This window comes from Rutilus rutilus (genome assembly GCF_951802725.1).
Source record: "Rutilus rutilus genome assembly, chromosome: 3".
Classification (NCBI taxonomy): domain Eukaryota; kingdom Metazoa; phylum Chordata; class Actinopteri; order Cypriniformes; family Leuciscidae; genus Rutilus; species Rutilus rutilus.
The window spans coordinates 55,969,043-55,990,607 of NC_140211.1; the positions used below are offsets into that span (position 1 = coordinate 55,969,043).

At 39.4% G+C, this 21,565-nt stretch overlaps 2 protein-coding genes across 14 annotated transcripts in view; one reads left to right on the forward strand and one right to left on the reverse strand.

Annotated features, from left to right (window-relative positions):
- The first annotated feature begins 9 nt into the window (after positions 1–9).
- On the forward strand, positions 10–3,906 carry rps17 (ribosomal protein S17). Its single transcript, XM_084405124.1, has 5 exons — positions 10–83; positions 948–1,099; positions 2,330–2,435; positions 3,518–3,583; positions 3,789–3,906. The coding sequence occupies exons 1-5, from the start codon at positions 81–83 to the stop codon at positions 3,864–3,866; spliced, it is 405 nt and encodes a 134-aa protein (XP_084261250.1). The 5' UTR covers positions 10–80; the 3' UTR covers positions 3,867–3,906.
- Positions 3,907–4,789: 883 nt separating this feature from the next.
- The window catches only part of neo1a (neogenin 1a), a 172,090-nt gene continuing 155,314 nt past the window's right edge, over positions 4,790–21,565 (reverse strand). For 2 of the 13 annotated variants that reach the window (XM_084405111.1, XM_084405116.1), the window contains exons 17-29: positions 18,782–19,014; positions 18,541–18,679; positions 15,953–16,060; positions 15,311–15,505; positions 14,484–14,516; positions 14,036–14,095; positions 12,347–12,485; positions 11,987–12,222; positions 10,958–11,050; positions 10,235–10,393; positions 9,271–9,519; positions 7,299–7,423; positions 4,790–6,442 (exon numbers count right to left, since the gene is read on the reverse strand). In XM_084405111.1, coding sequence (XP_084261237.1) covers positions 6,359–6,442; positions 7,299–7,423; positions 9,271–9,519; positions 10,235–10,393; positions 10,958–11,050; positions 11,987–12,222; positions 12,347–12,485; positions 14,036–14,095; positions 14,484–14,516; positions 15,311–15,505; positions 15,953–16,060; positions 18,541–18,679; positions 18,782–19,014 — 1,853 coding nt within the window. In that variant the 3' untranslated portion in view covers positions 4,790–6,358. Of the gene's footprint in view, positions 6,546–7,298; positions 7,424–9,270; positions 9,520–10,234; positions 10,394–10,957; positions 11,051–11,986; positions 12,223–12,346; positions 12,486–14,035; positions 14,096–14,483; positions 14,517–15,310; positions 15,506–15,952; positions 16,061–18,540; positions 18,680–18,781; positions 19,015–21,565 lie in introns of all 13 variants that reach the window. The other 11 variants (XM_084405120.1, XM_084405115.1, XM_084405117.1 and 8 more) reach the window with 10 other exon arrangements.

Here is a 21,565-nt window from a genome sequence, read left to right on the forward strand (position 1 = left end):
TTTTATGTCACTTCCGGAAGAGTGTTATAAACTTCCGCTCCGGTCGTTCTTCATCCTTTTCCTCTCCAGACCGTGTGAAAATGGTGTGTATGTTTCACAGTGAATCCTTGTCAATCCGCACAAATCCGCTTTTTTAGCAACTCTCACTGCGTTTTAAAGCACCGGAATGTCTTGTTAATATTGTTACGATTCGTATGTACTGAATATTTTGATTTTATGCATTTGCTTTATGTAGGATGTTGAATGAAAAAAAAACAGCGTCATCTCCCGCTTCACAACTTTTGAATTTCAGACGTTAAAGTCTGCTAGCGAGAGTCAGACAATATTATGTTGGATGTAATTGATCTATTGTGATAATATAAACGTATGTGATGCTTTTAAACTGCGTGTGTATGGGTAAATGGGGGGGAAAACGCTGTTAAAATCATAACTGGTATTGACGTTAGCGGTGTGGCTAGTGTTTGTGAGCTTAAAGGGATAATTCACCCAAAAGTGAAAATTCTGTCATTTACTCCAAACATGTATGAATTTCTTTCTTCTGTTGAACACCAGATGTTTTTAACCAAACAATTGTGGGGCTCCATTGACTTCCATAGTATAGTATGGAGGCCTGCAACTGTTTGGTGACAGAATTTTTATTTTGGTGAAATATCCCTTTAAATGTTATCAATTAATGTGATTACAGATGTTTTTGCAATATACACATTGCATCAACAATCTCAGTATTTGCACAAGGAAAAAATATCATTATTTTAACATTGAAACAAGCCGTTTCTATAAAGCTTAGAAACAGCTTGTTTCAATGTTAAAATATAATGATATTTTTGCCTTGTGTAAATACTGAGATTGTGAACATAAACTTGGAGTGAAATTGAATTTTAAAGTACAAAAGTGTCCCATGTGACCCTGACTGACCCTAGTGTGTGTGTGTGTGTGTGTGTTAACAGGGTCGCGTCAGGACCAAGACCGTGAAGAAGGCCGCTCGGGTCGTGATCGAGAAGTACTACACCCGACTGGGCAATGACTTCCACATCAACAAGAGAGTGTGTGAGGAGATCGCCATCATCCCCAGCAAACCTCTGCGCAACAAGATCGCCGGGTGAGTAAAGTCCAGCGCTTCAGACGGACGGACACTGACAACATGGTATTAGTGCTTATCCTGGTAATATATAGGCCTAGTGAGATTCTTTAAATGATCTCGGATTGCCAAGGAAAAACCCATGGTAGATGAATATGATAGGTAGGGATCAACAATAAGCTTTTTAAATTTTACCCCAATAAAAGGGGTTTGTTGGTGAGCCTGGATTTGTCAATTAAAAATGTGCAAAGAAATGTTTAAAGTAAGCATAGTCAAATTCATGATGTCCTAAAATAATATCCTTAAAGTATGGTTGCATTTTGCAGGTTATCATTAATAAATGTGCCAATTGTTTTTCCAGAGTGGTTCAGTATAGTGACAGGCCTGAAATAAATGAGACGGCGTCTGTGAGTTTGGCAGAATCTTAAATCAATCAATATCAGTTTTATATTTATTCATGTCATTTATAGAGAATTAACAATAATTTCAAGCCCACTTCAGAAATCATAAAATTCAGTCTGTGCCATTTATTATAAAACCAATAAAATAACTTACAATAAATTAATATTACAATTATTTTAAGTACTGAATGTTTTATGTAATGCACACATGTATAATGTAGGCCTATGAGGATGGAAATTGACAGACAGATGTATTTCTCATACTATTTTAGCAAGATATCTATACAATATTTATTAATAATATCTTATGTAGGGCTGCAAAATATTGAAGAAATGCGATAACTCATTAAATAATGCAATATGATAGTGCTTAAACTGTAAAATACTTAAATTATCTTTCATATATATAAATAATATAACCTTGCATACGTGTTTCACATTCTTTCTGTGACGAGAAAACATCCCTACAGCTTCTGAAAGTGAACATCAGTGTTTTACTGTCGCATAAGAAGTGTTATTTTAACATCAGTGTAAACCACAGGGTTCAGGTTATCCTACATTAGGGTTAGTTAACAACACAAACTGAATAATCAAATGAAATAATAAAACACTGCTTAGCTTTCACTGTATGAATTAAATATATCCTGATTCTTATTAAAGCTACAAAAGTGATTCAGCCGAGAGCAGCGAGTCTTTAGTTATTGCAAGCCGTTGCGATATGCATATCACGATATATATATACATTTGCGGTATTCCGATATATTGTGCAGCCCTATTACACGTGGATATCTCGCTATAAAACAGAGACATGCGACGACTGTAACGAAGCCTTATTTTGTTGTTTCTGCAGGTATGTGACCCACCTGATGAAGCGCATCCAGAGGGGTCCCGTCAGGGGCATCTCCATCAAACTGCAGGAGGAGGAGAGAGAGAGACGGGACAACTACGTCCCAGAGGTCAGCGACTGTTCACTTCACAATACGATTCATCGTTTAAAGATGAAAAAGCTCTCTATTAAACCCTTAACAACTACGTTCACGGCGAGATCTGCGCTCTGAGCCAGAGAGAGAGGTTATAGATATAGAACCGATTCACCAACTGTCTTTTCAACTATTTCTGTCTTACAATCATTCAGATGATCACAGAAGAACTGGGATAAAAGTTTAAAGTTCAGATATAAACACTGATGTCTACGGTCGCGATCAAAATAGAGTAAATCACCTTTTGAAAGTGACTTGAAGCTTGAAATAAAGATTCAATCCAGTGAATTCCTCAAGCAAATAAAGGGTTAACAGTTTATAGGAAAAGCCTATGTAGTAGTGATATAATTTGTTGCATGATACTAAATTTCACAGTGATCAACGTTGGGTAAATGGACGTCAGTGGCCGCGTCTCCATTACCCTACAAATTGCGCAAATTGAAAATACGCCCAATGGAAACGCGTCAATTTCGCAAAAACTCCCATTTATCGCAAAGTTTTTACGCTCGCATGAGGAGGTTTTTCAGGCTATTCGAAAAATGGAAACCGTTTTTTCCGCATTTACAGGTCACCTGACGTAGACGACGCGGTGTGTTTGGACCGAATACGAGACAGTTCTTTATTAAACTCATAAAAGACAGAAGAATTACAGCAATAATGGATTCTAAACCTCAAAGAAATGCCACAATCAAGACCGTGAAGCAGAAATGAGGGAGAAACACCTCATATGTGCCGTTCACAAGTATAAGGGGCTTTCCTTGCCATTAATGATTGGATAATACACATACATCTCCTTTGATTAATAATAATGGGCACTGCGGTGGCTGAGATATACATAATCCTACTAACGTCCATTGCTATGATTCTTGGAATGACTGATCGCGAGAGGAAAAAATGACGTTTTAGTCGCATAACATCGGTTAATGGAAACGCCATCATTTCGCATTAGTTATTTGTCGACATTTAGAAGAAAAAAATCGGAAGAGTTTTGCGCAAATCTGTAATGGAAACACGCCTAATAGTCTCTCACTTCATGTACTTGTTCTCTGTGTTCTCAGGTCTCTGCTTTGGATCAGGAGATTATTGAGGTTGATCCAGATACAAAGGAAATGCTGAAGGCTTTCGTAAGTTGATTTGACCTTGATTTGTGTAGATGAGCTGCGAATATTCAATCTGGTGGTTTTACGGTGCTGTTAAAGTGAATGATGAGGATAAAATAGCCGTCAAATGTCCTGGAAACAACGAGCTGTTGATGTGAAATGTTTTTAGTGTTGGTATTCGGACCTGAACCTACATTAACCCTTTCTCTCTCTCTCTCTCTCTCTGCAGGACTTCGGAAACCTCCCTAACCTGCAGGTCACCCAGCCAACCATCGGCATGAACTTCAAAACACCCAGAGGAGTCTGATGTAATTTAGCACATTAATAAAGACTGCAAGGAAGAACAATCTTGTGTTTGTCATTTTTTGATGAATTCTCATGATCATATTCATCCTGCAGATCTCTGGCCTGTTATAATATAATGCAGTAAATCCCTGCTGAAGCAAGTGTAACGGCACAGTCTAGAAACAATACAAATTAATGATTTAAAAATGCTACATGTTTATGAATACTAAACTTAGCATTACATGAAAACCAGCTTTCCCAATGGAAATATAAAGTTGTACAATTTTTTCCATTTATGCCCTATTATAGAATTATAAGCATTTTTGATTACTTTCACACAACTTTTTATGGGCCTGCAGGATATTTTGTTGTATGACAATCTGAACATACCAAAAGAATAAATAGCTAAAACAAAAACCACCATTTTATCAGCACTTGAATGTGGGTGTGTGTCATTTAAAAAAAACTAAGTTAATTATTGCCTGTTCAAATCTGGATATTCTGCACTTTTTCAGCAGGTGTGTGATAGCGCCCCCTGCCGTATAACAGTGGAAATGCAGATTGGCCAAAAATTCAAAATGGCAGGGAAAGAGTTAAAAGTCCTCATTCGAGTAATCGTGTCATACTGGAAAATGAAAGCAATTTTCAAAGTATTTAAAGAGGATGCATATGAATAAACAGCCAAAAGCAGTGTTTTTAGAATATTTTGTTTTTTTTAAAAAGCCACAGAGTATTTCTAGAGACAGCGAGAAGATCTTTGTACAGAAATAAGCAACAACAGAATTCTGCATATGCAACACAGTAAAAACCTGCCGCTCAAATATTATTCCAGAGGCAAAAGAACAAATAAGACCAGCTGCCTATGCTAAACTATGACACTACATTACACAAATAGAGCTTTATATTCAAAACACAGGATATGTAAAAGTTTTTTTTTTTTTTCTTGAAATTGTTGAAAAAGTGCAATAAAGGTTTGACTGTCTACAACTCGATCGGTTAACCCAAAATAGGTCGTATTGTTTTTACCAAGCTTTTTTTTTTAACATGTTCCAATAGTTACCCAGAATTTCTTACAGTCCAAACGACAAAAAAAAAAAGAGACATTGTTCATAATGTCTTTTGAGGAGACATTAAGTCCATAAAACTAAATTATGATTGCTGTTACATATTTTCTTTGGGTAAAAGTACAGAACAAAACCATATCCAGCAGGGTAGGAACAGTTGGGGGGTTTTTTTTGCCTCGCAGGTTGAGATTTTATACAAGTTCTTCATATGAAACGAATACAAGAAATATAATGGAAAATAAAAGATGAGCACTGGGAGTTCTGCATAAAAGTCTTGTTGCATTTGCACTTTGTTGCATCAAGTGCCAAGAATGTGGCCTGTAAAATCTCACAGTGAATGTCATTCATTCATCGAGTTAGAAGAATTCAGACCAAATGCAGCAAGAGGAAATCAACCATATAAAGCACTTTCAAATGTACCAAATTCATTCATTTATCAGTTACATGTGTCGAACCTGAAGTTTTTGAGTTTCAGCACCAAGTCCAGCATGTGTGATGGAGGTCTACGTTGTCGTATTAACAGTTCAGCGTTACAGAATATCACAGTGTTGTGTGATAAACATTTTTGAAAACATTTTCCCAGGTGAACTGATTTCTGCCATTCCACACAAATTTAATATAAGGCATATCTGAAGGGAGAACTTCCATTTAAAACAGGCAAAAAATGTCGAAGGGGAAGTGACATTGCAGACTGCAAAAATCCTTTCTAATTGCAAAATTAAAAAGCAGCGTGTCTCTGACTTAACGGAAACTGTCACGAGAGGTCAAAAACTTTACTGTGGTGACAACATGAGTCCGTATTAAACATATATACAAACTGATAAGTGTATATGCATATAAAACAATACAAAACATGTTTAAGAAAATAATAAGACATGGCACATTATATGACATACAAAAGAGAGAGAGAGAGAGAGAGAGAGAGACATCAATCAAAATGCTTAATACAAAATGCTTTGCAGAAATAAAAAGGACGATGTCCAACGTTCACCTCACTGGAACGGGGGCAATATATATATAGATACAAAAACATAAAAAAAAAAACTACAAAAAAAGACACAAATGAAACACTGTAAAGTGTGCCTTACAAGCACCAACACGTACACCAGCATATTGTAGCTTTCCTTTTTTCGTAGGATAATGAAATGGGTGTCTTTTTAAACGGTCTCCGCTAAAATAAAAGGAAACATTTACGTAGGATGCCGAGAGAGAAGACATCGCAATCATCTCGTGTGAAGTAACCACGTGTCCTTTCTCAGAATGTCCACTGTCCTCGTTCGATGGGTTCCTCCTTCCTGAGAGTAAGCAAGGTGTCCCAAACGTTATTGTTTTTTTTTTTTCCTATCTCACTCTCCTTCTCTCTCTCCGTTTAGCGAATGATTGAGAACTCCTCCGTGCTGAACGTCCTCCCCGTGGCGGGGAAGGTCTAGTGTTATTGTGAGGATTGTGCTCAGGCTGTCGTGATGGCGTTTAGGTCCTTCATTAAGCCCTCCAGATGGGCCATTTCCTCCGTCAACTCGTCCGTCTCGTAATTCTGAAGGAGATGAAGAAGGTTAATGCGGGGGCGGGGCGGGGGGCGGGGTTGGGGTGAGCTGGGGTTTGAGGGAATTGGGTTTTATTGGGGAGGGTCAATGGTACTGCGGAAGAAAAGCGGGAAATCAAATAGCACAGTGACATGCGTGGTAATGGATGAAGGGGAACGGTAGTAATGGTGCATTATATCATTCAGCATTCATTTAAACAAGCAAAATTTCCAAAATTAATTGTGATGAGCAGATAATAAATACAGCCGTTAAAAGGGGAAAGCAGGTAAAGGTTTGAGAGAAAAGAAAAAAACATGTTAAAATGTTATCATTATATTGTACATTTATAAATATATTCGATATGTAACGGTATATTCGATATTGAACAGTATATTTGATATGTAACAGTATTATAGTATGTAACATTATAGTATGTATGCACTAGAAACTCCTAGGCCATAGGATTTGATGCATAATGATGAAATGTATCATTTGAAAGCAATGCCAAATGTAGCAAGTAAGTAATTTCTACTATGCAATACATTGTCCCTATCATAATAAATTGGATAAAACAATTTTTTCGGGAGCAGATGGCTAGCTTTAACTCTTTATTGTGAATTTTTTATGTGAATCACTGTATAAATAATCAAACTATATTTATTATAGTTTAATCTCTCCAGGCTTTACCAGAAATAATTATAACACAAGCATATTCAAAAGTAATGACTCAAGTGTACATGGTTTTGTTGTAAAAAAAAATCACAAGAAATGTACAGAGACTTGGAAGTTTGTACAGCGAGTGATATTCCTGATGTTTTCTAACCTCTGTAGTACAGAGCGTTATATACTGTAAGCAAAGGTACTCACACTCCCTGCATCTTCATGAAGTCTGATGCCTTCCGAACCATCCGGTGCACTTGGAACTATGACAGGCATAGGAGTTCTTGTCCTTCCCAATGTACCGATAGAGGCTGTTTTAACTGAGTGAGGCCCTGAAACAATCGCACAAGTCAGTGTCTGTCTTTCTCCTTTTTAACCATGAAACTTTATACTATTCATAATAAAGATGCACAAACTGCATTTAATTTTAGAGCATTTGGAGTGACACAACTATTGGAACTGTACAAGGTACTGGTATAAATTAGTTTTCTATTTAAAAGACAGAACCTTTTCCAGCAATATTGGTAATTTTCCTTCCTATTCAGCAACTCTAAACTGTGGCGTCCCACAGGGTTCTATTTTAGGTCCTATTATATTCACACTGTATACGTTTAGACTCATTTGGTATGTGACAACTATTGGTACTTGCAACTGTACAAGGTACTGGCATGAATTAGTTTTCTATTTAAAGGGGTGGTTGATTATGATTTCACTTTTCCAACTTTAGTTAGTGTGTAATGTTGCTGTTTGAGCATAAACAACATCTGCAAAGTTACAACGCTCAAAGTTCAAAGCAAAGGGAGATATTTTATTTTAAATAAATAGCTTTTTAAGGACTACAACAAATGGCTGGTAAGGATTACACGACATTCCTCCCGGGTTAGTGACATCACCAACCCTAAAATTTACATAAACCCCGCTTCCGGGAACGTGATTTATAGATTGTCATGACAGAATATGCTAATCAATGACTAGAAGATAGTTAACTACACATAAGCTACATAAATTCATCAACTAATCATTCAGAGATGTCCTGTTGCTTCTACATGTTGTCACTTCTTCTTGAGTCTCTCCATCACTGTCTGACTCCGGTTTGAACATAAAAGGCTAAAAGTTTTTGAAATTTTCAGTGCATGTGTGTGTGAGGTAAAAGGACACAAGCTGTTGTAGCTCCGCCCTCTGTGCCGGGAGCAGCAGCTCATTTGCATTTAAACGGACAGACACAAAAACGGTGAGTTTTTGCTCACCCTCAAAAAGTGACAATTTTAACATGCTTTATAAAAATATCTGTGGGGTATTTGAGCTATAACTTCACATACACACTCTGGGGACATCAAATACTTATTTTACATCTTGTGAAAAAGGGCATTATACGAATCTTTTCCATCAGTATTGGAAATTTGCCTCCTATTCAGCCAGACTAAACTGTGGCGTCCCACAAGGTTCTATTCTAGGTCCTATTATATACGCAATATATACGGTTAGGCTCATTTGAAGTGTGACAACTATTGGTACTGGCAACTGTACAAGGTACTGGCATAAATTAGTTTTGTATTTAAAGACAAAACTTTTCCATCATCAGTATTGGGAATTTGCCCTTCTATTCAGCAACACTAAACTGTGGCGTCCCACAAGGTTCTATTCTAGGTCCTATTATATTCACAATATATACGGTTAGGCTCATTTGAAGTGTGACAACTATTGGTACTGGCAACTGTACAAGGTACTGGCATAAATTAGTTTTCTATTCAAAAGACAGAACCTTTTCCAACAGTATTGGGAATTTGCCCTCCTATTCAGCAACTCTAAACTGTGGCGTCCCACAAGGTTCTATTCTAGGTCCAATTATATTCTCACTTAATACATTCAGGCTCAATATTCCACAAACATTACTTATGCTACACATGCTCTTATTTTATAGCTTGGAGTAGGGTAAATCTTGGTTGGCAACATATATACGTACGTATATATATATATTTTTTTTAGCTCAATGATGATAAGATATTATATTTATATCCTTTAACTATGCCAATGAGATTACTAATAGATTAGCTTTCATTGCAATGAATGTGCCTGACTATGTTAAACATCTTTTATATGTTAAATGCCATTATTTTAGACACTGCGGATTGGATAACCCAAGATAGATATACATATCTGGTGTAAAAAGGATAGTTACCTGTCTGAGACAGCAATGGAGTGCTAGGCAATGCTGCCGAGTCATACATGGGGTGAGCTGGGACGGCCGGCACTGCAAAACTCTTGAGTGGGTGTGTGGGACGAACGTGTGCTGTGGGCGTAGCGAAAGCTGGCTCCTCCTCAGTGACTGAGCTGTGGTAGCTAATGTCTGTCTCTGAAAGGTCAGTGGTACAGGATGGCTGCCCAGATGGAGGGAGCAGGTCAGCACTAGGGGTGTTTCTTACAGACTCTGTAATTACAACAGCACCTGGGTCAGCACATGTGAGGTTTTGCATGTGAGCAATCTTAAAGACTGAAATCATTAAAAAGCCAGCTTAAAGTCAACATGAGTTTAACGTAAAGTTTAACGTATTTCTGAGTGAAACAAGAAGTGAAAAGGGGCCTTTCCTTAGTGGACTAAATTATTTAATAATATGGTATGCGTCACCAGAAAGAAGTCTGCCATTTGACCAGAAGATAAGAGTTTTGACATTTTGAATAGATGAATCGTACTCAAAAGATCAATAACATGCATTTAGAAAACAGATCAGAATCTTCATTCCATGTAGACTTCAAGAAAGTAAACTTTTAATTTCATGTTGCCTTCAAATTGGTCAACCATCTAGAACAGTTTGAACCACTGAATGACCCACTTAAACCAGCTAAAAACAATGTAATACCAGCTACCACTTTAAGTTGGTTTCAGCTGGAGGGAATATGAGAAGTCAAGTGATACAAATGTTATGAAGCGTTTACTCATCTAAAGCAAGTGCTGAAGAAGGAGGCATGTTCACACAGAGAGATAAAGAGGGAAGTAAAGAGATATGGAAAGTTTCACTACAATCCCTTGGTCACCAACCAATTATACCTCCAATTTGAGAGGAAAGAACATCATATCCAGCTTCATATGGAGTGACTCATCGTGGACTTAGGGCCTTAACAAAGGCCCACTAATGCACTCTCACCTGTGGACTCTGCCCTGTCTAGATGAGAGATGGGGGTGGCGATGGACCGTGTGCTGCTCTGGTGGTGGAGATAGCTGCGTGTTGGCGAGGCCAGGCTGCCCAAGTGATAATGATGGTGATGGTTATCGAGGGAATGGATGGGGTGAGCACTAATCACAGCTGCGAACGGACACACATAACAGAGCGCCATGGTTTAGACCTCGCACACAAGGCTATGAGATTATGGCGAGCATGGTGCATCTATAACATCTGCTCATGCAAACAAAGAACTACAGAGACTGAAAGACATGCTATGTTGCTAGGTTAAAGAATTACTGTAAGACTAGAAACATACTCTAGACAAATGCAGACGCAAATGCTTGGTCAACTCGTTCTCGTTCTGTGGTGCTAGGAAACCTCTGTACTCAAAGGGGTGATAGTTACCTGTTTCTATTTAGGTAGTTAACTATGAACATGTAGAAAGTTAAAATAAAATAAAATAAACAGTTGTTCGGCCATCATAGCAGTTGACCTGAACATTCTGATGCATTTTGAAATGCAACAACAGCTATAGACATTTGCATCCATGTACTTGAGTAGAGTATGTTTTTTGGCCTACAACTACAATAATGAACTCAGGGAACCTTGTTTGAGGACTATATGTTATTCTAAAGAGCATAAACTGTTTAATATCCTAACTGAAAGAAAAGGGGTCCGGTCCCTGGTTCAGGATAATACACTTACGCTGAGGGGGTTGTGCATCAAAGGGCATCATCATTTTAGGTCTCATTCCCCGACGGCCTGCCAGTGTAGACATGCTGTCCTCTGATTCATGGCCTGCAAATCAGACAGCGACCAGCTAATCAGATTGAGACAGGCTCCCAATACAAGAGCCCTGTGAAGACTACCAGCTGACTTCCTAGAGTAAGTTGCCAAGATCATGTGGTGTTTTCACTAATGCAGTGAGATTCTATTGTTTGTCCATTAGAGGGCAGTGTAAACACACACATACGGTAGGAGTAGGCAGCAGCAGATGGATATCACCATACATGCCACGAAAACAAAAGAAACAAGGCTGCACGTTTTTTCCATTTTAAGCAAGGAACATGCCAATCTCAAGCAATAATGACAAATAGAAGACAGGACATTGAAGCATCCATCAGAAGCAGCAGCTGGAATGATGTCATGGATGATGGAGCAGGTGAAGGTGGTTTAAAGACCCCATGAAATTGTTAGACATTTCTTTACTGTGTTGATGTATTTCCTAATGAAACCGGGATTTGGGTCTTTTTTTAAATAGCCAATATCCTTAAGTTTAGTGTTGGGGGGGGGGGGGGGGGGGGAGGGGGGGGGGGGTGTTAGTATTGCTCTTCTTTCCCAGAAGAGCAATACTATAAATACGACAAAAATATCTAGGAGTTTACTAGTATAGACCTTATGTAGCCCCGCCCCCTTTCAGAGCTGCGCTCATAGTGTTCAGTCTTCCGGTTTGTATTTCCACAGCATGAAGGTAAGATCTTACAGATTTATGAATGAACCGCTCGGATGCCATTTGTTATGATAAGTAAATCATAAGTAGATTCACTTTACCAGCTAATTACTCTTTGATAGCAAAACTGTAGAACTATACAGAGCTACCGCAAAAACGAAAGTTAAAGCACTACATTCTAAACATGACTGCGAGCTTATTTCTCCGGCATATAAAGTATATATAGATGGCCTTAACAGACAAAACTTTTTGATTTCATGGGGTCTTTAAATCACAGTTCTTACCACGGTACGAGTTACGTCTCTGGAGCATAGGATCCATGGAGCCGTCAACCGGGGTGATGTCTTGGGAGGATCTGGGGATTGGCGTGTCGGTCATTACTGGATTGGTTTCGGGCGATTTGTCAATAGGTTTTAGCTCCAAACGTTCGTGGTGGATCCAGAGGTCTGGTGGCTTCAGATCTTTGGAGTTGCCCTTATACTTGTGGGATCCATTGGCGGACTTGCAGGCTGCACGTTTCCTGGAGATCATATCAAAGAGTTTGAGGGAAGGTTGTGGCAAACACATTTACCCTTACGCCAGGACTGAGGATTAGGACTGCTCATCATCAGGAGATCTGAACTTGAACTTTGTGAGGAACTTACTTCTTCTGCTGTGTTGTGGTACGGCGTGTACACAGGAAGGCGCCAACCACCACCACAATGATGGTAAATGCTCCCACTGACACAATGATGACAATAACCAGGATGTGGTTATCACCAGTGCCAGACATGTCTGGTTTCCCTGAAACATGGAAAATCTGTGGTTACAACGTTATAAGGAAAGGAAAATTTATCAAGACTAACTGTTGCTTTGTCAAATTCTTGCCCGCAAGTTTTTAAAGCCTTGAATGTTTATGACAGAATGGCCTGACAGACAGAAACCGAGAGGGAGTTGGTTGAGTACTGGTATGTGGTTGGTAAGCTATTGTTAAGTGTTTACAAATGGTGGTAAAATGTAGTTGATAAGGCATTGCTAGATGGTTGCAAGGCACTGCTAAGGTGTTGCTAGTGTAACATTGCTAGGTGATTGGTGGGGCACTGCGAAACTAGGTGCTTTCTAGGTTATTAATATACTGTTGATGAGCATTGCTAGGTGGTTGCATGGCACTGCTATGGTGCTACTAGGTTGTTGTGGGTGGTTGCTAAAGACTAAGGGATGGCATCGCTAAACTGTTGCAAGGTGTTTGCTAGGGTGTTAATATGCTGTTGATAAGGCATTGCTAGATAGTAGCTAAGTTGTTATTAAGGTGTTGCTAGGTTGTTGGACTACTGGGTGATCGCTATGGAATTGCAAAGCTGCTATGATATGCTAAATTGCTATGTGTGATAGGGACTTTTGGGTGGTAGTTTTGGCATTGCTAGGTGATTAGTAGGGCACTGTTAAGCTAGGTGTTTACTAGATTAATAATAATATACTGTTGATGAGCTTTGTTAGATGGTTGCATGGCATTGCTAGGGTGTTACTAAGTGCTATTAAGGTGTTGCTAGGTTGTTGGGGGCTACCAAGTGGTCGCTAGGTTGTTATTAAGGAGTTGCTAGGTTGTTGGGGGCAACTGAGTGGTTGCTAGTGTGTTAGTATGTTGTTGGTAGGCAATTGTAAGATGCTGCTATGGTGTTGCTGTGTGGTTGCTACCTTGTTATGAAGGTGTTGCTAGGTTATTAAGTTGGTTGCTAGGGCCTACCGGGAGGTTTCTATGGCATTTGCTTGATGATTGGTTGGGCAATGCTAAGCTGGAATAGGTGTTTTCTGAGCATTGGTAGGTGGTTACAAGGCGCTGCTAGGGTGTTAATATGTTGTTGATAAGGTGTTGCTAGATGATTGCAAGATGCCGCTAGGGTGTTTCTAGGTCATTATTAAGGTGTTGCTAGGTTGTTCTGGGTGGTTGCTAGGGACTGGATGGGGTTTGCTATGGCATTGCTAAGCTGTTTATATGATGTTGATATTGTGGTTGAAAGGCACTCCTAAGATGTTGTTAGGGTGTTAATAAAGGGTTGCTCGGTTGTTATTAAGGCGTTGCTAAGTTGTTGTGGGTGGTTGCTAGGGACTACTAGGCAGGTGTTATGGCATTGTTAAGTGGTTGCTAGGTGTTTGCTCAGATGTTAATATGATGTTGCTAGGTAGTTGCAAGGGCGTTGTTAAGGGACTAGTCAGTGGTTGTTATAGTATTACTAGGTGATACTAGGTATAGTGCAAAGGCGTGTTCTTGATTGTTGCTATGCTACATCATTGTTAAGCCATTGCTAGGTTACTTCCAGTGTGTCTTTTTGGAAACATAAAAAAACAGAAATTACCAACTGATCCAAAGCCTTGATCTGGTGATGATGGTCTTCCTACTTTCACTGGTCCTGAAGCTACAAGAGTTCAAATAAGAAGAATTGGCAAGTGGCACAGGAATCTACAACTCTCGTGTAAAGTTTAAAGTCATGTTCAATCCATTGGTAAAATAACATGCAGCTTAAACAGATAAACCACCAGCTGTACTTCTGAGAAGAGCATGACGCTCATCTTTTGAGAAAAACTTGCTTGGAGAAAGACTGTTAGTAGTATGAAGGCGTAGCCACGTGCATCCTACTGATAAACTCTTAGAAAACAGCAGTCAGGCAGGCAAATAAGATGTTTTCCAGCTATACACCAACTGGATCTTCCTGTGAATGCTGATGAATTTCAGTGCGCAGGGAAAACATGCTGCTCACTTCTATTTGAGGACATTAGTGGAATAAGAGAAGAGAAAGCAATTACCTTGGTCATTAGCCATTTTGTCAGAGGGTTCGGCTAGCATGGCAAAGCAGGAGAAGAGACAAGTTAGAGGGAGAGAGGCGTGCAGTCAGAGCTAAGCATGAAAGATCAGTGAGGTCAGGGTAAACGCAAAGGGTTAAGCTTGAGATTAAGTAAAAAATAGCGTATATGTTAACTCTTTCCCGCCATTGACAGAAATGTTGCGACATTGCGTGTTTTCACTGTTATACGGTAGGGGGCGCTATTGCACATCTTCTAAAATAAAAGTGCAGAATCTCCTGACCAAAACACAGGCGAAGAAGAAGCAGAAACAAGCGATAGCATATGTAAGCAGATGCATATGTAAAATAACGCGATCAACAACACTAAACAGCATATAAATCAAAACTGCCTAATGTTACTGAATGAAATGTCGACCCAGGATGAGCTGTAGGACTGTGAAGCTTTGTGGGTGTCGATGGACTCGATCTGATCCAGATGTAGTCTTTCACAAAAACACGATTTTCTTCGCTTTTTGCTCAGAATGTTTATAAAAAAAGAAATGCATGAAGCTAGAATAAAACAGGTTTTTTGTTTAAAAAAGGTTTTCAAAAACGCTGGCGGGGAAAGAGCTAACATAATTTAGCAACCAAACCCTGCAGGAAAGAACAGCATGCTAGTTGGTCTCTTCTGGTAGATCATGGACATCTTGATGGTTAAGCTACATATGAAGCCAGTATCCCATCGTATCTTGGGATTCATATCCCTACATATACTGGTCTTTTCATCAGGCAGCAGTGATTGTTCTCATTCATCAGATGAAAACTGTCTCTGTGAATCAGCTGGTTTACCTTTAGGAGTGCGAAACTGGACAGCTTCAGACATGGGACCCATTCCCTTTGAGTTACGCGCCTGGATCTTGAAGTAGTAGGTGGTATCGAGGGTCAGCTCCTGAATTTGATGGGTTAGCCTGTTTCCCACTACTGGTTCAATGACCCAGTCATGAACCTCTGCATTCACATCAGTGCTGTAATAAATGATGTAACCTGGGAAGGCAGAGAAAGCGATACAGAGGCACGTTGTAGATGATTATATGTGGTTGTCACAAAACACCTTTTTTTGGTCCACTGACTTCCATTCACGGGATGCAAATGCAGACGAGAAAGCAAGGCTCACACACATTTCAATGCGTTCTTGAGTTTAAAGTTGGTGAATTTTGTAACATGAATACGTGTGACCAATAAAAGACTGATACGTCACACAGTGACCTCTTTGCTGAAGCAATCTTTAAATCTGCAGGATCGCAGTAAAGTGGAGTAGACTGCAATATTTTTACATTTTGGATGTATTATATGTTGAATAATGGTTTCAAAAGAGACACCACAGTCAAAAGAGACACTTTTGCGTGTTCAAAGTCAAGTGTGACTGTGGTTTAAGGCAAAATAAGCTGTCACTGTCAATAACGGGTGCTAAATTTTTAATAACATTGTCACCTGTGATCTTGCCATTGGCTTCTGAAGGCGGCTGCCAGTTGACTATGATGGTTCGTGGTCGTCCCTCTTTGCTCACTACAGTCACATCTTTAGGTGCAGAACTTGGGACTGGGGAGAAAGACAAAATGATTCAAGACTACAAATAGAGAAATTCCCTCACTTGATGATGTTTATTTCAAAGTTTAATGCTCATTAAGTGCGTTAACATTCACAACAAAACAACCAAAAATCAGCTTATTGTTATTAGTTTTTACTTGATGGGTTATTAAACTGAATCTTCTCTTGAAAATGGCATGCAAGTTTTTCAAAACGATATAAAATTCAAATGAAAGCAAAGAGTTCATTTTTAAAGCCCAAAGTATACTCCGACCAGCCGTGTTTCTCAACGGGCCGCGTGACGTAATTTTCATCATTAGGTGCGCAAGATGGAGCGGAACATGGAAAATGAATTATACCCGGGCCTTAAAGGATTAGTTCACCCAAAAATGAAAATTTAGTACTCGCCCTCATGTCGTTCCAAACCCGTAATACTTTCGTTCATCTTCTGATCACAAATGAAGATCTTTTTGATGAAATCTGAGAGCTTTCTGTCCCTCCATTGACAGTTTACGCAACTACCACTTTGACTCTTCAAAAAGTTCATAAAGAGATCGTAAAACTAATCATATGAATTGAGCTGTTTAGTCCAAATTTTCTGAAGAGACACGATTGCTCTATTTGATGAGTCTTTTTATTAACATATAAACATTCATCAACTCACACATCAGTTGTGGTAAACGGAAGCTCAATCATGTTCGCTTGACGTGCGAGAACCAATGAGGTTCATTCTCGTGTTACTCAGCACGTTTGAGCTTCTGCAAGAACCAATGAGGTTCATTCTCGTGTTACGCAGCACGTTTGAGCTTCTGGAAGAACCAATGAGGTTCATTCTCGTGTTACGCAGCACGTTTGAGCTTCAGCAAGAACCAATGAGGTTCATTCTCGTGTTACGCAGCACGTTTGAGCTTCAGCAAGACCAATGAGGTTCATTCTCGTGTTACGCAGCACGTTTGAGCTTCTGGTAGAACCAATGAGGTTCATTCTCGTGTTACGCAGCACGTTTGAGCTTCTGCAAGAACCAATGAGGTTCATTCTCGTGTTACGCAGCACGTTTGAGCTTCTGGAAGAACCAATGAGGTTCATTCTCGTGTTACGCAGCACGTTTGAGCTTCTGGAAGAACCAATGAGGTTCATTCTCGTGTTACGCAGCACGTTTGAGCTTCTGCAAGAACCAATGAGGTTCATTCTCGTGTTACGCAGCACGTTTGAGCTTCTGGAAGAACCAATGAGGTTCATTCTCGTGTTACGCAGCACGTTTGAGCTTCAGCAAGAACCAATGAAGTTCATTCTCGTGTTACGCAGCACGTTTGAGCTTCAGCAAGAACCAATGAGGTTCATTCTCGTGTTACGCAGCACGTTTGAGCTTCTGCAAGAACCAATGAGGTTCATTCTGGTGTTACGCAGCACGTTTGAGCTTCTGCAAGAACCAATGAGGTTCAATCTCGTGTTACGCAGCACGTCTGAGCTTCTGCAAGAACCAATGAGGTTCATTCTCGTGTTACGCAGCACGTTTGAGCTTCAGCAAGAACCAATGAGGTTCATTCTCGTGTTACGCAGCACGTTTGAGCTTCAGCAAGAACCAATGAGGTTCATTCTCGTGTTACGCAGCACGTTTGAGCTTCTGCAAGAACCAATGAGGTTCATTCTCGTGTTACGCAGCACGTTTGAGCTTCAGCAAGAGCCAATGAGGTTCATTCTCGTGTTACGCAGCACGTTTGAGCTTCAGCAAGAACCAATGAGGTTCATTCTCGTGTTACACAGCACGTTTGAGCTTCAGCAAGAACCAATGAGGTTCATTCTCGTGTTACGCAGCACGTTTGAGCTTCAGCAAGAGCCAATGAGGTTCATTCTCGTGTTACGCAGCACGTTTGAGCTTCAGCAAGAACCAATGAGGTTCATTCTCGTGTTACGCAGCACGTTTGAGCTTCAGCAAGAACCAATGAGGTTCATTCTCGTGTTACGCAGCACGTTTGAGCTTCAGCAAGAACCAATGAGGTTTGTTCTCGCGAGTCAAACAAGTTAGGTTAAGCTCCTGTTTATGTTTGCTGATCAATGTTTATATGTGAGTAACAGACTAAATTACATGTTATCATATAAACCGATCGTGTCTCTTCAGAGAATTTGGACTAAACTAAAATTCATTTGGATTAGTTTTACGATCTCTTTATGAACTTTTTGAAGCGTCAAAGTGGTAGTTGTGTAGACTGTCAATGGAGGGACAGAAAGCTCTCAGATTTCATCAAAAATATTCTCATTTGTGATCAGAAGATGAACGAAAGTCTCAGAGGTTTGGGACGACATGAGGGCGAGTAATTAATGACAGAATTTCCATTTTTGGGTGAACTAACCCTTTAAGAACTTGACAAGTAAGTTTTAAACTACTTTTCTTTATCATAGACACTCTTACAAAGCGATTAGTATTCAGTCACATGACCATGCAACACAATTGCCACGTTGAGGCCGCAAACTGCCCCATGTAGAGGACTTACTTGTTTCGAAAGTTGTCCCATGTGCAGTCATGCTCCAGGTGCTGGTCCTCCGGGCCTTCGTCACCATGACCGAGAACTCATACAAAGTGTTGGGCTTAAGACCCACCACCGTGTGAGTAAGTGTGGTGGTATTAGCCATCTAAAATTAATAATTCAATGTCAGGGGTGTAACAACCAAAAATGATCCACCTCCTCCTACAGGCAGATGCTGTGAGCACAGCCTGTGTTCTGTTAACCGTACCTTAAACTTTGTGTTCGCAGGTATGTTGGTCTTCCAGCGCACCGTGTAATAGCGTGCATCTGTGATCTTCTGGTTCTTGGGCAGCGAGTTGTCCGCCCATGTGACTTTGATGTTGTCGTGGCTCAGAACGGACGCCTGAACGCCCACAGGAGGCAGCATGGGTAAAGGTTCTGGAACTGGAGTGTATGGAGCATGGAAAAGTTCGTACAAATCAACATCAGGGTCTATGGGGTCTGCAGGCAAATTACACAATGTCCCATGGAAAAAATAAAAAGGTGAAAGGCGAAAAAAGTGAGCACGATTACGTGTACAAGGGGAGGGTTTTAGGACGGGAGACACGTAACGAAGCGGGAGAACGGGTTAATGGGTTAAAATGGGAGTGAGGAGGGGAGGAATGTGGAGGTGGGATTGGGAATGGGAGAAAGAGAGAAAATATTGTATTAGAACAGGATATCAAGAGACCATCCAGAGCTACAGAGAGCTACATCTACAACGAGTCAAGGAACTACATCAGCTCGGTTCACTAGCATCTACATTACAAATACAGAAGGAAAACGATCGTGAGGGATAGACTTAGTGTTTAGATAAAGGCACATGTAACTTTCAAAACTGTTTAATGGAGCTTTTGTCTACTAATATTTTTCAGTTTTCACACTCATGTCATTCAAAACCTGTACGATTGCCTTTTTTTCCCATTCAATTTTATTTAATTTTGGTCTGTACTTCACATAAACCTATTGTTTAGATTTGAAAGACTAACTTTACTTTGTAACTAACTTTATTACACCTTATATTTCTTGTAAGGTTGGAAAATCTATTGAATTATCATGGATTAAATGAAACTCATTAGTATGCAGCTAACAAAAAGGTTAAGATCTGTTGCTCTAATGAATAATGCTTTTTTTTTTTTTTTATTATTCATTGCAATTTCTTTTATTTTTCTTTCCTGTCTCTTCATTTTAATTATTCGAGGTGTGGAAACAATGACCTTGTCCAGGTCAAGGCACTGGAGATGCACATTTTTCTCCACAGCTTTATATCAAGCTAAATCTTTCAAATAACTTGAATGTACGGTGCTGCTCGGGTTTGCTGATATGATACTGTCAAATACAAATATAGGGAATTAATCTGGAAGTCGGATCCTTTTATAGATTTAAAGCTGTTTGCCTGCCTTAAATCACCTGTTTTCCTAAACGCTCCCTCCAAGAATAACAATTCGCAGTGGGAAAATATGTGTAAAAATGAGAACACATTCTTTCTGGCTTGTTTTCAAATGGAAAAGTGGGGAAAAAACAGGTTATTTTCCAGAGTAATGAAGCAGACCTCTTTCACACAGCGCTATACGTGTGTGACGTTGATCTTTGCTTGTTCCCTGAAACTCACTGTCCAACTAGCATGCAATGCCTAACATAACACTACATCTTTAGCACACAGTATTTCACTCATCGAACACACATACCGTTTTACATCCGGTAACAGAATATTAAAATCTCTTTTTCTATGCAAAACATGTCTGTATATCCTGGGAGAGGGAAAATTGTCACCTTTACCTCTTACTAAACATTCCTACATTCTCTCCAACATAAGAGATGCTTATGTATGAAGGAATGGGTGAGCGAGATCTTCAAAGCCCTGCAGCGGATTCCCTTGAGTTCAGTTAAAGGTAAACCAGGAGAAATGAGAAATGCCATGAACCGCATTGCATGCTGGGAGGTAATAAGAGTGTATCATTGATCAAAACGCCAGGTGAGAAATCATCCGGTGTCAGGAACGGCCAGCTTTAGTTTTTCTCTCTCTCTTTACTTGTGCAGCGTGAATCAAGTTCTTTATTATTATTATATAGCCATATTGATATAAAATCACTGCAATTTAATAAAAAAATGCAAAAAAAGATTTAAATATGTGACCCTGGACCACAAAACCAGTCACATGGGTCCATTTTCTGAAATTGAGTTTATACGTCATCTGAAAGTTGAATAATTAAGCTTTTTATTAATGTATGGTTTGTTAGGATATGACAATATTTGGCTGAGATATGACTATTAGAAAATCTGGAATCTGAGGGTGCAAAAAAATCGAAACATTGAGAAAATCTCCTTTAAATTCGTCCATTTATGTTCACGATTGTCCTGCATTCACTCACAAAAATAAATGTTTTATATATTTACGGTAGGAAATTTACAAAATATCGTCATGGAACATGATCTTTACTTAATAGCCTAATGATTTTTGGCATAAAAGAAAAATCGATAATTTTGACCCATACAATGTATTGTTGGCTATTGCCACATATATACCCGTGCGACTTACGACTTACGTTTTGTGATCCAGGGTCATCATGTAAGTTCCTTTGAGATTTCGTTTAAGCGCTATACCAAAAATGGCCACCGGGTGACACACACATTTCCTAGATTATTATTTTTTTTTTTTAACTATGTGTTCTCCTGTAACAAATTAAAACATTTGTGTCACAATATCACTCATATCACAAAACAGCCACCAAACATGGACCCTTTTGACATTTCCGACGATAGGACGATTAGAAATATGAAACATGACCCCGCCCACTAGGGGGAGGAGCCTGCTAAACGGTTTTAAAGTAGTGTTTCCGCTTGAGGGATGTTGAGAGTTAAGGGGTTAAATCTAATTTTGCACAAAAATGTTTCTAAGTTGCTTAATAAAAACTGTACTTAGGATGAGGAAACCATTTAGCACTTCAGTTGATAAAAAATGTCAATTTCACCATGAACAACGAGATCCGCAGTGTTTTATAATGTTAATTAT

What these genes read in the sequence shown, in the direction of transcription:
- rps17 (XM_084405124.1), top strand. An exon ending in CTGCGCAACAAGATCGCCGG is followed by an intron (nt 1,100 to 2,329) that starts GTGAGTAAAGTC and finishes TTGTTTCTGCAG; the next exon opens with GTATGTGACCCACCTGATGA. An exon ending in AGGAAATGCTGAAGGCTTTC is followed by an intron (nt 3,584 to 3,788) that starts GTAAGTTGATTT and finishes CTCTCTCTGCAG; the next exon opens with GACTTCGGAAACCTCCCTAA.